The 13,332-nt window shown below is 39.2% G+C and overlaps 1 protein-coding gene across 7 annotated transcripts in view; it reads right to left on the reverse strand.

The window, feature by feature from the left end:
* Positions 1 to 13,332, reverse strand: part of DENND5A (DENN domain containing 5A) — a 64,462-nt gene that overhangs the window by 42,305 nt on the left and 8,825 nt on the right. For 4 of the 7 annotated variants that reach the window (XM_032113548.1, XM_032113547.1, XM_032113545.1 and 1 more), the window contains exons 2-4: positions 3,439 to 3,510; positions 2,730 to 2,839; positions 1,585 to 2,245 (exon numbers count right to left, since the gene is read on the reverse strand). In XM_032113548.1, the coding sequence (XP_031969439.1) occupies positions 1,585 to 2,245; positions 2,730 to 2,839; positions 3,439 to 3,510 (843 nt within the window). Of the gene's footprint in view, positions 1 to 1,584; positions 2,246 to 2,729; positions 2,840 to 3,438; positions 3,511 to 12,447; positions 12,536 to 13,332 lie in introns of those variants that run through there. The other 3 variants (XM_032113546.1, XM_032113550.1, XM_032113551.1) reach the window with 2 other exon arrangements.

A 13,332-nucleotide genomic window follows, 5' to 3' on the forward strand; every position in this document is an offset into this window, starting at 1 on the left:
CTCCTAAGGCAATAGCCTGGAAAGAGAACCAGGAGCACTGTTCCCACATGGCGATGCACACATGGCTTTTCTGCAGAGCTTCCAACCCACCATGATTCCACAGGCACTGCTACAGGACAACACAACCACACTCTTCTTCAGATGAAAGAGCTGATGTTTGATCCTCCACTGGTGGGACACAGGTATCCATATAAACAAACTCTCCCTCAATCTCAAATATATGAACATCTTATCTGTTTCTGGGGAAACCACAAAAGCTTGTCTGCTAGGCAAGTATTTCTAGATTTGCTATGAACAATAAGTAGAGCAATTTGGTTTTTAAATCCAAGAGAGTAACCACTACAGAGTTCAGTGAGTTTTTTTGACTGCATCTGAATTACTGCACAGTTTTTCTCTTGCAGTTCACAGTGTCTATACAATGAAACAACTGTGATGTAACACCCTGCTGCCATTACACACTTTTAATCACCCTGACTGTACACACAAATCCATCCTTGGCTTTAGTGTATGCACAGATCTTAACACAACACAAAATCTGTATTTCATGCTTGGAGAAAGTTGCTGGTAACTGCAGGTTATCTTTTGTAAACAGTTACCATTTGTGTTCTACATATTTCAGCGACAGCTCAAGGGAAGAAAACACCAAAAACAAATTTCAATAACACCATGGATTAGCCCTGGTTTTGTGTTGGGGTCTTTTAGACTTCCTAACCATTACTATAAAGCAGTGTTCAAAATGCAGGCTGTCTGTTTAAACCACACCATTCAGAATGGGTGAGTCTGGACTAATCCTAGTCATCTTGGGACAAAAAAAAAAAAAAGTAGAGAAATTATATTCTGGCATAATCCCACACACTCTGTGTTAGAGCAACAGGATGCAGAGTAAGAAGGCCAGTATCCACAAATTTCAACACAGAAAATAGATACTACTCCCACACTACTCACTAATTGATGAACAAACTATTTCAGCTCAGCTGCTGCCTATGCTCTTCAAAGCAAGCTTTGGCTACGTGGCTTCAGCTATAACTGTTTCAAAGCCTGAACAGAGATTTGGGATTTGAATTCAGTCAAAACTTTTTTCAGGTACTTATCTTTCAAAGTAACAACTGAAATGTGACTTTGGGTACTCAAAGAGAAAATTCTATCTGCATGATTAACTCTTCTTCAGAACCAGATGTATAATTAACTGTGTATCTTCTCAAAATGCATGGCTGGTCCTGCAGAGATAGCAGGGAATTCAGCTAAGCAGTTAGACAGGAACATGGAAGAAGGCAAACTGCTCTATCCACTAGCACAGTTCCAGAGCCAACACTAAAGGGGTCAGCCAATCCATGAATAGAGGAGATTACGTGAAAACCCAGTTTTAAGTTTAGGTGTCTAACAGCAGCCAATGCAGCTCTCCTTACAACTCCAGTGCTTTTCTTTACATTAAGACCTGCACACAGATCAGCCAGACTGCATTAGCATACTCATACCACTTTAATGCAGTTATTTTGTTGTTTGTATGGTTTTTAGAATTCAAGACACAATAAGACCTTGTGCCAGTACAACTACAAGATAAGAAAACAAAACCCAAGTACTCACGCTGTGAATAAAGCAGTATCTGAAACTCCAAAAGGGCACAGGTAAAGAGTTGAATCACATTTTCTACTCCAAGCAATTCAAAAACTTCTTTAACCGGAAAATCAAACAATGGTAGCTCACTGGTGCTTGGCCTCTGGCAGATAATTGGTCCATAAACACCTGAAAATTTTAATGACCTTCCTGCTGGAGGAAGAGGAACCTCATAGAGAATATTGTAGATGTAGCTTTCTAAAGGTAGTGGTGGCGGCTGAGGTGAAGTCACTGCTTGGTGAAGTTGTTCTAGAACTTTCTTACAAGCTTTCATGAAAGACATTGGAGTAATCAGACAAATGCACTTTGAGACATAGAGTGTGTCTCTGCTGATGTCATAGGAGTTAAATCGCTGTAGCTTTGAGACAGAGGTGCCACTGCAGTCTCCAGTACTGCTGCAGCTCTCCTTGTCGTTGGTGGGTGGAGTATGAAGAATGTCATATTCAGCATTGTGCATATGATACAACGTCTGCATTGCACTGCAGATCTGTTTGCTAGTGACTTCCTCAAAAAACGTGAGAGAAAATCCAAATGTCCGTGAGCCATCTTCACGAGTAATAATAAAAGAGTGGAATTGAGGTTCTCTGGAATCTGCTTGTGTCTTGAAAGCAAGCCCTTTAGGCATACACAGCTACAAAAAAGGGGAAGGCGAGATAATATCCATTAAAACACACTTTTCTCTCCCCCTGCCTCCAGCAGCATTGGTGAAAATGGGATTTAGAATCCACAGACTGCCATCGCATTTCACTTTAAATTCTATTAAGTGTTACATTTCTGCACAACGCAGTGATATGGTTCTAAATCAGAAAAACAAAAGAAATGTATCAAAAAGGCTGCATGCAATTTCTACTGAAACTCATAACCATTTTGTTACCAGCCTCGACAGGAATAAAATAACAAAATTCAAACCCAAATAAAGGAAAGTATTTTGGTCACCCAGACCAGACCTGACAGAGAAAAGTACTATATTTTATCTAAATTAAGATACACCACATTTGGTTAAATGGAAAAATCTTGCACAAAAAAAGATTCATTAATTGCAGACTGATTTATTTCTCTAATAATTCTCTAGAATGTAACCAAAAAAACCCCAAAAGCCATTAAGTGATACCGACCATTCCCACTGCATCCTGGTCAAAAGGGTTCCATTCAACATTCTCAGGATAGCGAGCAAGAACTTTGGATTTAAATGTGCGTCTTAACGGAGTCTGTTCAAAGTTTTCCCCTGCAGATGAAAGAAGAATACAGAGGTAAATATTTCATTCCCTTTTTGAGCACAAACAAGGCCAAAAAGCAGGACATCAGCAGGTAGATGCGAGGATAAGTGAATTAAGGACACACTCCTTTTAAGAGAAACAGAAAAAGCAAGACAGTTCGTTAGCGTATGGTCAGACTGCAGATATTAGCAAGGATTAGCATTGTAACATTTCTGTGTCATTAAGTATCTGTGCTTTTCCTTAAGTGTGACAAGCTTGAGATTGTGGTCACGACAGCAATTCTCTAAGTCACTCTTCAGATATTTCTGATTCTCGTCGAAACATAGCTAAAGCTTCAGTTTCAGCGCAATGTCGTTACTGAAGAAAAGCACAAATAGACAAAATGCAGAGATGATGCAACTTTTAGGTAGACACAGGAGTGACATCATGAGATCTCTTAATTTCGTCATAAAGGCTCAGGAAAAAAGATAACCACCATCTATTGCAAGAGGTTAGCTGTGAAGGAAGAGTCTAGAAGGTTAGAAGATCAAGAACCACATAAATGTCCATGAAGAAAGAGTATCAGATGAACAAAGAGGGTTTTTTTTCCCCACACTTTTTCCTTTACCTTCTGTTGCACTTGAAATGAAACGGCTGCCACCATCTCGGGTTTTAGAGGCCTGTATATACTGGCATAAAGCTATATAACAAATAAAAACAACACTGCATTATACATTTCATACCGTTGACTGCGATCATGTCACTAACACATACCAGGAAAACAATACAAATACCCAGAATCAGCATGCATCAGTAGACAGCCTACTCTCCTAATATGCTTTATATATATATATATATATATATATATACACAACTTATACAAATTTCTCATTTTATGTACATATTTCTAGAAGGAGACAATCCGTATGTAAGAGAAGCTCATTGTTCCTGTACACACAACCAGAGTACTGACGCAGCAGTAGGAACTAGATGACTGTGAAATTAAAGTTTTACATGTTAACTACAAAACATTCCCAAAGGGCAGATGATGAAACTGATCCCAGGGACAAGACCATTTCAAGGCCTTTAGAATTGTATGAATTTAAGTGGCATGGTCCAACTTTCCACAGGTGCGATCCATACACTAGACTGGCAGAAAGTCTTGTGTAGAAGCTCTTAAATTTCCTCTTGGAGCAACGACGGCTCATTGTGATAGCAGAGAACTTTTTGCAATAAATATTCTAAGTGTGAGCAGTTGCTTTAAAAAAACAAAAATGTACAACTGCGTATCTTAAAATAAGCTTAGCTATATTACTAGAATGCAATTAGCTACACGAGCATGCAGCTGTTGACAGCTGCACTAACAATCAGGCACAATTGCATGAAATCATATGCTTTAAATAAACAGAACTATTTCAGCAACACCTGCAAAAGAGAAAACACACTCCAACTCCTCTCTTGTTTTCTTACATGCAGCAATTACATGGCAATAGAGATTGATTTTGGAATTGGTTGGGTTTGTTTTGTACTTTTAGAGTAATATTTGAAGTTCAATTTCAAAGCCAAGTTAGAATCTTTATTTGGCACAACACTTACTTCCACTCAGTAGCCATAGACAGAGATGGTTACAGCACTGCCTGTCCACAATACAGAACCTAACACATTACACCAAAAACCAAACAGTGTTTCCATTGAATGCTTAACAAGTCTTTTGACAGCTGAGAAGCCTGGTAACTCTGGATTTTCTTTAAACTAAGTCTTAAATATTATCTCAGACAGGGAACTTACCCTGAATCAGGACCTAGGACAGGTCTTGCAATACCCAAAATATTCACACCTATTTTGCTAATTCTCTGCATTTTAGCACTCAAATTGAAGAAGGTATTGTTTTTATTATTTGTCTGAAAAAGCAACAGCTCAGCTGATTTTCATACAAAACCACACAATACCTTATTTATCAATCTGTTCAATGATACAAATCAATAATGCCATCATTCAGAAAGAAAAAAAAAATGTGTATTTGGGGAAATCTGAAACATATAGAGACGAATAGTTGGGAAAAACCAGGAAATGACTTCACTGAAATATAACCATCTTGTGAAAGAGTAGAGCCAAAGACAGAAAAGATAACAGCATTTCCGCAGCTAAAACAACCATAAAAGATGAAAATAAGCATTTAAAGAAACTTTCAATCTCCCAGAAAGAAAAATGGATATAATGCCATATCTCTACTGACACAAACATACATTCAAGTGAAGTCAGTCCTCTGTAAAAAGCTTTTAAAAATATGTCAGGAGATTTAACACACCTACTATTTTCTATATTTACATCTGTGCAGATGATGTAATGTCAACTTTTAGATAATTGAGGAAAAACCTCAGACATGTACTAAGCTGTTTTGTTCCTTGGCTGGTTTTTTTTTATCTTCCACATACATAGAAGAGAGAAAATATATGAAGGCCAAATTTTCTCCTGAACTTGGAAACCACACAGCACAATCACTGGGTTCACCTATGTGCAAGGCTGTATGTATTTTGAAAATAAAAAGAAAAATCTGACTTGAAGACCTTTCCACTGAGATTATTAACACTGCAAAATACATGATGCTCTCTTCCCTTACAATTAAAAACCCCAAACCCTAACAAACACTGAATGGATGTTTACCTATTTAAAGAAGCCTTGCACCATCTCCCAAGAGACATTCTTGCCAACACACTCTTAAAACTTGTTAGAGCTGGAGTCTGTCTGTAATTTAATGAAAGGACTAAAATTGATTTCTGGAAACCACCGAGTCCTGATCCAGACAAATGTAAGGCAACCCTCACAGGCCTTGCTGCCATCCATCAAGGCACTCAGCTGTTGCACAGACGCTGCTCTTGCCAGAGTGCCTCAGTAGTGCCCTTCTCTTGTCTCCACACTTCCCTGCTGGAATGCTGGCTGCCAGTTCAGCAGGATGCTCCTTTTCCCTTCCATAGCAGCACAGTCTCCCATCTCCAGCTACCTCTTTTGGGAGAGCCTTCACGCTTGGAATACCGCACACTACTGACTGGACCTTCAGACTGGGCCATGCTGGCTTCCAAAGATACTGATTCCAACAAGGCAGGGAATGTCAAGGGACAGCTCACCAACACTGGAAAAGTTCAGCCCAGGTGATCTGTGCAACTCCAGGACACTGGACACCCTGTTTTCTTGCCATTACAAGTAATGGGAACCTAAGCACCAGTACTTCCATTGCCTGGGCTCCCCCTTCTCTCCTCTCTAGTGATTGTCACTAGACAGCCATCAGCAGTGGGGAGGGGGAAAATCCACAAACACTATTTGCTTATATCAAGAGGCAAAAAGCAATTAACCCTAAATTTCTAAATTTACTATCAGCCTCAAACACAGACACCCTGCTCCAACAAAACATCAACTGCAGGACATCTCCAGCAGGCAAAAATAACCCAAGGTTTTGAGATCTGTCTCCGTGTGAATTACAGAGTCACAGAATTAAAAGGATATTCTGAGTTGGAAAGGACCCACAAGGATCAATGAGTCCAACTCTTAAGTAAAGGGCCATACAGGGATTAAGCCACATCCTTCATGTTATTAGCACCATGCTCTAACCAACTGAGCTAATCTTGGTTTCCTTCAGTTAGCTGATTAATTCAGTACTAATTGAATCTGTTTTGATAAAAACAGTGAAGAGCAATTTTAGCAAATGCAAGAGACCAACCCACCAGCAGAAATGCAGTATTCTGCAACTGAGAAGATGAAGGCATAAGAGGAAATGAACTTATAAAAATATGATGTATCCCGTAAGTTTATATAGACAGCAAGTCCCCACACTTAACAGCTATCAAAGGACTGCTATCATCAGATCATGCTTTTCACATGGTTTCTCTCCTTTAGCAGAAGTAATGGCTAGAAAATACTTTCCTTATCCAAGTTACAGTAGAGAGGTCTTTAAAAATTATTTATCTGTAAATAATTTCTTTCTTTTATACAAATTCCATGTAAAAGGGAAACTTCGGGGGTTTTTAATGGAACACAGTATTGCCTGCTGAAGACTAAAGAGGTCTTTCAAACACCACTGATGTTCCTCACACATTTACCACGCAGGTGTTTCTTATATCATAGGAAAAGCTCTACAAAAATCAAGATGCAAACTGTCCCACAGACTGCAAAGTTGCAACTACCTCAGATTGAAATCGGAATCAATGATCAAACAGCTACAACTACAAGACTACTTGTCAGGAAATGTCAAATGACATATGAAATCCATAAATACTCAGCAATACTTCAGGAAGTTTCAGGCCAACATGCTTCTCAACATCAAACCTTCAAAACAGTAAGAATCCCATTGCATTTTGCAATGTAAATAATATAATGAAAACACAGAGAAATATAATTTCACCAGGCACAATACAAATCCACAAGCACCAGTTTAGTGCAGCCCTGGCACTGCACCCAGCAGTGAATGACAGTGAAACAGAGCATCTCAAAATTTCTTTGTCATTGGAAAAAAACCACCCCCTGTGGCATTCCACTCAAAATAGGATCAGTGAAACAATTTGGATTAAAAATAAACAAATATAGAATAAAGAAGGGGTTAACAAAGATTAACATTTCACTAATCCAGTTCAGCCACACAAACATCTTAATTAGCTCATGGTGATCCCCCAAAACAGGAGGGAAGCAAAGAGTAAACCGCAGGCACAGAGGTTCTGAAACAGGTGAGCTGAAGAAAACATGGATTAGAGTTTTAGTACCTGCTAACTTCTGAAGCCACCCCTCCTCCTGAGGCCCAGCTCCCTACCTGCTGGCTCCTGCCATGCCAGGTAATAGATTTTTCAACACCAGCAACCACCACCTGGCTCTGGTAATCTCCTGTTTTTCATACTTTATCAACCCTCCCCATTAAACATGATAGTTCCCTGCTGTCCTGGAGATGGCTGAGCACCTACCTGCCCATGGCCAGTGGTCAATGAATTCCTTTTTTGCTTTGCTTTACCTACTAAGCTCTTTTTATCCCAACCTGAGGGTTTTCCCACTTTTACACTTCTGATTCTCTCGCCCATCCCACAGGAGGGGAGTGAGAGGCTGTGTGGGGCTGAGTTAAACCACACCACCGTGTAATTTAAGAAGACATGCATAAAAGACTTAAGTTATTAAAGTCAGCTTGCTGATCAAAAGGGAAGTCACCAGCTAGACACAACCTCTGAGGAAGTCTCCCTGGCTGAAGGATGACTGCAGACTTGGCCTGGCTCTTCCTGGACAGGCAGAGCTCAGCTGAGAGCAGGTAATTCTCCAACGCCTCCCTCTCACATCTTCTCAGTAAAATGAACCTGACGGACTGAACTGTGCGCATAAGGCAAACTACAAACCTGCTCAAGATGACCAAAGAGTTGAAACATGTTACATTTAGTTGGAAGATCTAGTTAAAACCAGCCCCTTTTCATAGCTGTGTGGGAGCCCACATTGCTGATCTAACAGCCACCTAATACTATTTGCAGTGTATGGAGCCATGATGGGCTTTCAGTTCCAACTTCATTTACACCACCTTAAATTATGCTGGCCTACATATCTGTAATTTGGACTTCGTAATTACCAGCACATTAGAACAGCTAATGCATGCAGTGCAAGTATCCTACGCTGAACTAACAAGTACACCTAATTTTATCAGCACCTTCCTGAGTCACCTAACACTGAACATAAGCCATATCACCATAGATTTGTAGTGGATGCTGGAAACCTCCCTGGCTCTCATTTTTATGCTGCTCCCTCTTCTTACCTGTGTTACTTCTCTTGCTGTTCCACCTATGAGCAGAGGACAGCGGTGTCTGTCTCTCGGTTTGATGAGTTTCCAACCTATGCAGGACAGCATTGCTTTGGAAGTCTCTGCATGAAGCTATCCATATCAATGGATACGACTTTTTTATAAGATTATTATGAGGAAAAAAAGTTCCAGAAACTAAAATTAAAACATTCAATTCAAAACCTGCAAATGCCATCTACCAAGCTTTCCCCAGCTTTGCGCGGGAATAAAAAGAATGAACTCTGAAGGTCTAATTTTAGCTCCTTCCTGATTTACCCAGAGAAAAATATGATTCACTGCCTTATGCATTCCTCTTCAGGAAAAGAAACAGGAAAAAAGGGTCTTCCCAACACAGTAATAAGAAAAATTGTTAGGTTATACAACTTGCAGATTCACCTACTTATGACCTTGCACAGATGCAACATGTATCCACATGCATGGCTTGCAAGTTTCTAATGCACATTCCCAAGAACACTTTCACATGATTCTAACAATTCAAATTTCCCTGCTGACTAGTTTGCTTCTTTGTAAGAATGCTTTTTATTCTGGATTTTTGCCTTCAATATCTCAGTCATTCTTCTCTGTAAATCCCACACTGCCATGAAGAGTTTCCATTTACATACTAGAACAGTGGCTTAAGTTGTCTTTAATGAGAAAGGGCAAGCTTGATTAATACAAAGTCAAGGATACTTGGCAAACAAAACCTTTTTTAAACTGAATCATGGCCTTTTGTACATGCTGTCAATTTACTATTCAGCTTTAATATTTAGCAAATGACTGCAGTGCTGCAACTCTAAAAATTATGCAAGACTAAGAACTGTACAAGAATGTATTCTCCCTGCATACCAGCTAAAAAAGAAGTCTTTGAGCAGCTATTTCAAATGTAGACCAGCTCTATTTTCCCTCTATGGCAATAGAAAGCAAGTCAGAAGAGGCTACCCTGGTTATCAGAAAAAGTGCCCCATAAACAAACTAAATGGTGCTGCAAGACTGATTTTAAAGCATCATTAATATTGACACCTTCGTTTGTTCATCGAGTCCACTCATCTGCTCAAAATAATTACAGAACAAAGATCCAGAAAGCTGCTTCCACCCTGCCAGGCAGCTTCTTTCTTTAAATTCCTGTGATACAGCCTGTTATTAATTCAATTCATTCTGTCTTGGTGTACATTTATTGTATACATGACATCTTCAAATAAAAAATTCCTAGATAGCATGCAATTAAAACATTAACTTTTTATTTTCCACATAGAGACACTTACTGGAATCTTTCAGCATACAGAGCTTTGTATCAATTTCTGCTGTCACTAAAATGAATGTCTTGAACTAAATATAAAACAGCTTCAACATGAAACAGTCATATTGCTGTAATTAACAAATGAATAAGAACAATGAGAACTTGTACCGGCAACAGAAACTGTGAGCCATATACTTAGGGCAGCTTTCCTGTACTGCTCAGCACAGAGAATCCAGAGAAACTGGATTTAGGATTGAGAAGATCCTACAGAACCCTACAACCATACCCTCTACCTCTGCACTTTCTGCACCACAGTTCAAAGAATCCGATAATGGTGGGAAGCCTCCAAACTTGTGCCGGGTGGGGGACTGGAGACTGAGCCGACCATGACAGACAAAGAGCAGAGGTTTTCACAACTGAGGGCTGCAAGTCAAAAGTCAAACGAGGGGATTTGAACAGCACCTGAACAACAAACACCATTCAGAAAATAGCCTAATTCTACCCTGCTTCAAATTAAAAAATGCTATATAGCACAAAGCCACCTTTCAGAGAAAAAGGTCATCATAGATTATTTTCAAAATGTCCTTTCTCATTCTTGGGTTTTGGGTGAAAACTTTTTAAGCGCAAAACCATGCCTGTCAAAGGACCTAACACAAAGGAAAAAAGTTTCCAAAGATAAATTGTATCTTAGTCCAAAAGATACAAGTAACACTTAGACTGACGTTAATCCAAAACCAGCAGCTAATGTCATAAACAGCAACAGCATTCCCAGTTCAGCCAGCAAACATCCCCAGTACACGAAATAAGGCTACAGATATTACAGTAAATAATTATGTTTATCAAATATAAAATTACTTCAGCTCCAAAATTCATGGTCCAAGTCTAAATAAAAATAGTTGACTGGCAAAACAGATAGTGTGTGCACACACTTCTGGAATCCACACTCTAGAAAAGATGAAAGTACAGAGTAAATAAAAGCAATTTGGGGAGGAGGGGGCACTGGAGGAAAGAGATAGTATGTGCACTTAGAGATTTGAGGACTTCTTGATATGTCAAACTGACAGATGACCAGCAGCTGGCCTGGTTACATTGTGAAAGCAAACACAGGTGCTTAAGATGCATGGAGGGACTGAAAGACAGTCAAGCCAAGAATCAGTATCTTAAAATTAAAGGCAAAAGAGTTTGGTTAAAAATAAGACTTGCCCTATTTTAACTTGCCAACAGAAATGGTAAAATACTCTATTTTCAAGCCTAAGAGAAAAATGGGATAATCAAACAAGTAATTAAATTATATGGTCTGGACCATAGTAGATGTGAAATGAGATGGCAATCTGTTGACTCAATCTAGCCTTTAAAAAACATAGAAGAAAAAAAAAAAGGCAAAAACCCTAGACCAAGCCTTCTGGAGAGCAACAAACACCACTCTGATTTTTCAGAACCCCCTATTCTAATATTAAAGAAAAATCCTTTCAATACATACACAGAGAGCTATTAATACAGTACGAATTAGACAAGGTTTACTTTTAAAACAAAGCAGAAAAACTCTCTGATTCCTTCTTTAACAAATATTAAACCATATATAACTGGAGAAAAAAAAAACACCTCCCTACAATGCCGGAAATAAACATCCAAAGTTTGGCAGACTAAGGTAAGAAATTCATTATACAAGAATTCTTGGAATAAAAACCATGATTCAAGAAAAGCTGCAGCTGCCAAATCTGTAAGCAAAGAGCCACTTCATCAATAGACAAATGCTTTCAGATTATGACTTGCTTCCTTCCTTCCAGTTCCTCCTCCTTAAACAGACCTGCACGTAGCTCTCATTAGAGAGTACTCCCTTCTCCAGCAAACCTCTTGCTCAGATATACACAAAGATGAATTCTTCCCTTTTATCCTGAAACACATAAACCCTCTGTCCCACACTCCCTATCCCCCTTCCCCCATTGGCAAGACCACCTGGCAAAGCAAAAGCTGAAGTGGTGCTTAGACCACTTAATTTGGTACTGGAACTGGGACTTGAACACTTTTTAAAGCAGGTTAAATTATCCACATGAGAAAAATCTTCAGGGTCACTTTCACTCGACTGCAGCCCTGGAATCAGGTGTTTCAACCACTGTCTGTAGCAGCCATCATCCCACTGGATTTGTAACAGATCTACCACCTACGATTCTCACAGCTGGGACTTCCTCTGAAACCTTCATTATAAAAGTTACTGTTCCACTTTCCGTGCCAGAAAACCTTGAAGGCAAAGCAAGTTCACTGTCCACCTTTCTAAAACAAAGGTGCAAATATGAGATACAAACACACAGGTATGGATCCCAAGGGCAAGTGAAATGCGTGTGGATGGAGTGCCATCCTTCCTCTGGGAAAGCTGAAGGACTTGCTTTAGAGGAAGTAGAGAAAAGACAAAGAAAATAAACAGTCATAAAAGGCTCTGATTTTTTTTTCCTGTTTGTCATCTAGAGAAGCCATACTTGCTTGTAACAATCCCTCATCCCAATCCAAGGAGAACATACTCCTTTGAACATTCAACTGACAATACAATTCCTCCTACTGCAGACTTTTAAAAAGTGAGAAAGACAAAAAAGAGAGTTAACCCTAACCTGTTGACTGTTAAAGGTCCTGTTGTTCCCCCATTTTCTTCTGATTTCCAAAATTCAAGAATAGTAATGTTTCAAAAATCGTAACACAAAGAAACTCACTGTGAAATTAAATAAAAAACAAGAGGTCATTTTGCTAACTGGATATTCAGTGTAAACTCCGCTTGATACAAGTAATCTCTTGATCGTTCATTCCTTTGATAGGTAAATTCTTCCAAGCCCTTTATGGCAAAGGAAAATCTAGGAGTTAATAGATACCCATTCATCATTTAAGTTTCAGCATTCATCCAGTTGATAACAAAACATATTGCCACACACACACTCTGGAATTGTTTCAAATGCTGCAACAACGAATTTAAAGCACCACAGAAAAACAGCTGAGGCCATCTGCATTCTGTGATTGTAAGGTCAGGAAACCAAAAGCTTTTGTTTTTATTGTTCTGGTACTGTTTCAAGGAAGGCGGGAAGAGGTGGGACAAGGAACTGGCAGGACAGGGTAGTGGAAGAAGAAACCAACAAGAATTTAAAGCAGCTTTAAGAAAAATAAACAAGAAAAAGTCCTCATCTTGCATCTTTAAAAGCATCCTAAACATTTTTCTTTCCTGCAGTTTTTCTTTTTGTACTCCTTTGTATGCAATACAGGAAGGCAGATGGACAATATAAAATACAACGTATTTTAATCAAGACTGTCTGGCAGAAATTTTCAGTGAAATGATCTTAAACCAGAATTGTTTTACTCAACCACTTTTCTGCTCTAGCCCAAGCAAAAAGACTTAGAGAAAGATATTTAGGTCTGTTTCCAACTAAACAACAGAAGCAGGCCTCAGAATTTCAATGACAGGCGTGCTCTCAGCCATGGGGGTCAGGGGGGACACGCTGTTTCCATTA

Source organism: Corvus moneduloides, chromosome 6 (assembly GCF_009650955.1).
Source record: "Corvus moneduloides isolate bCorMon1 chromosome 6, bCorMon1.pri, whole genome shotgun sequence".
Taxonomy (NCBI): Eukaryota; Metazoa; Chordata; class Aves; order Passeriformes; family Corvidae; genus Corvus; species Corvus moneduloides.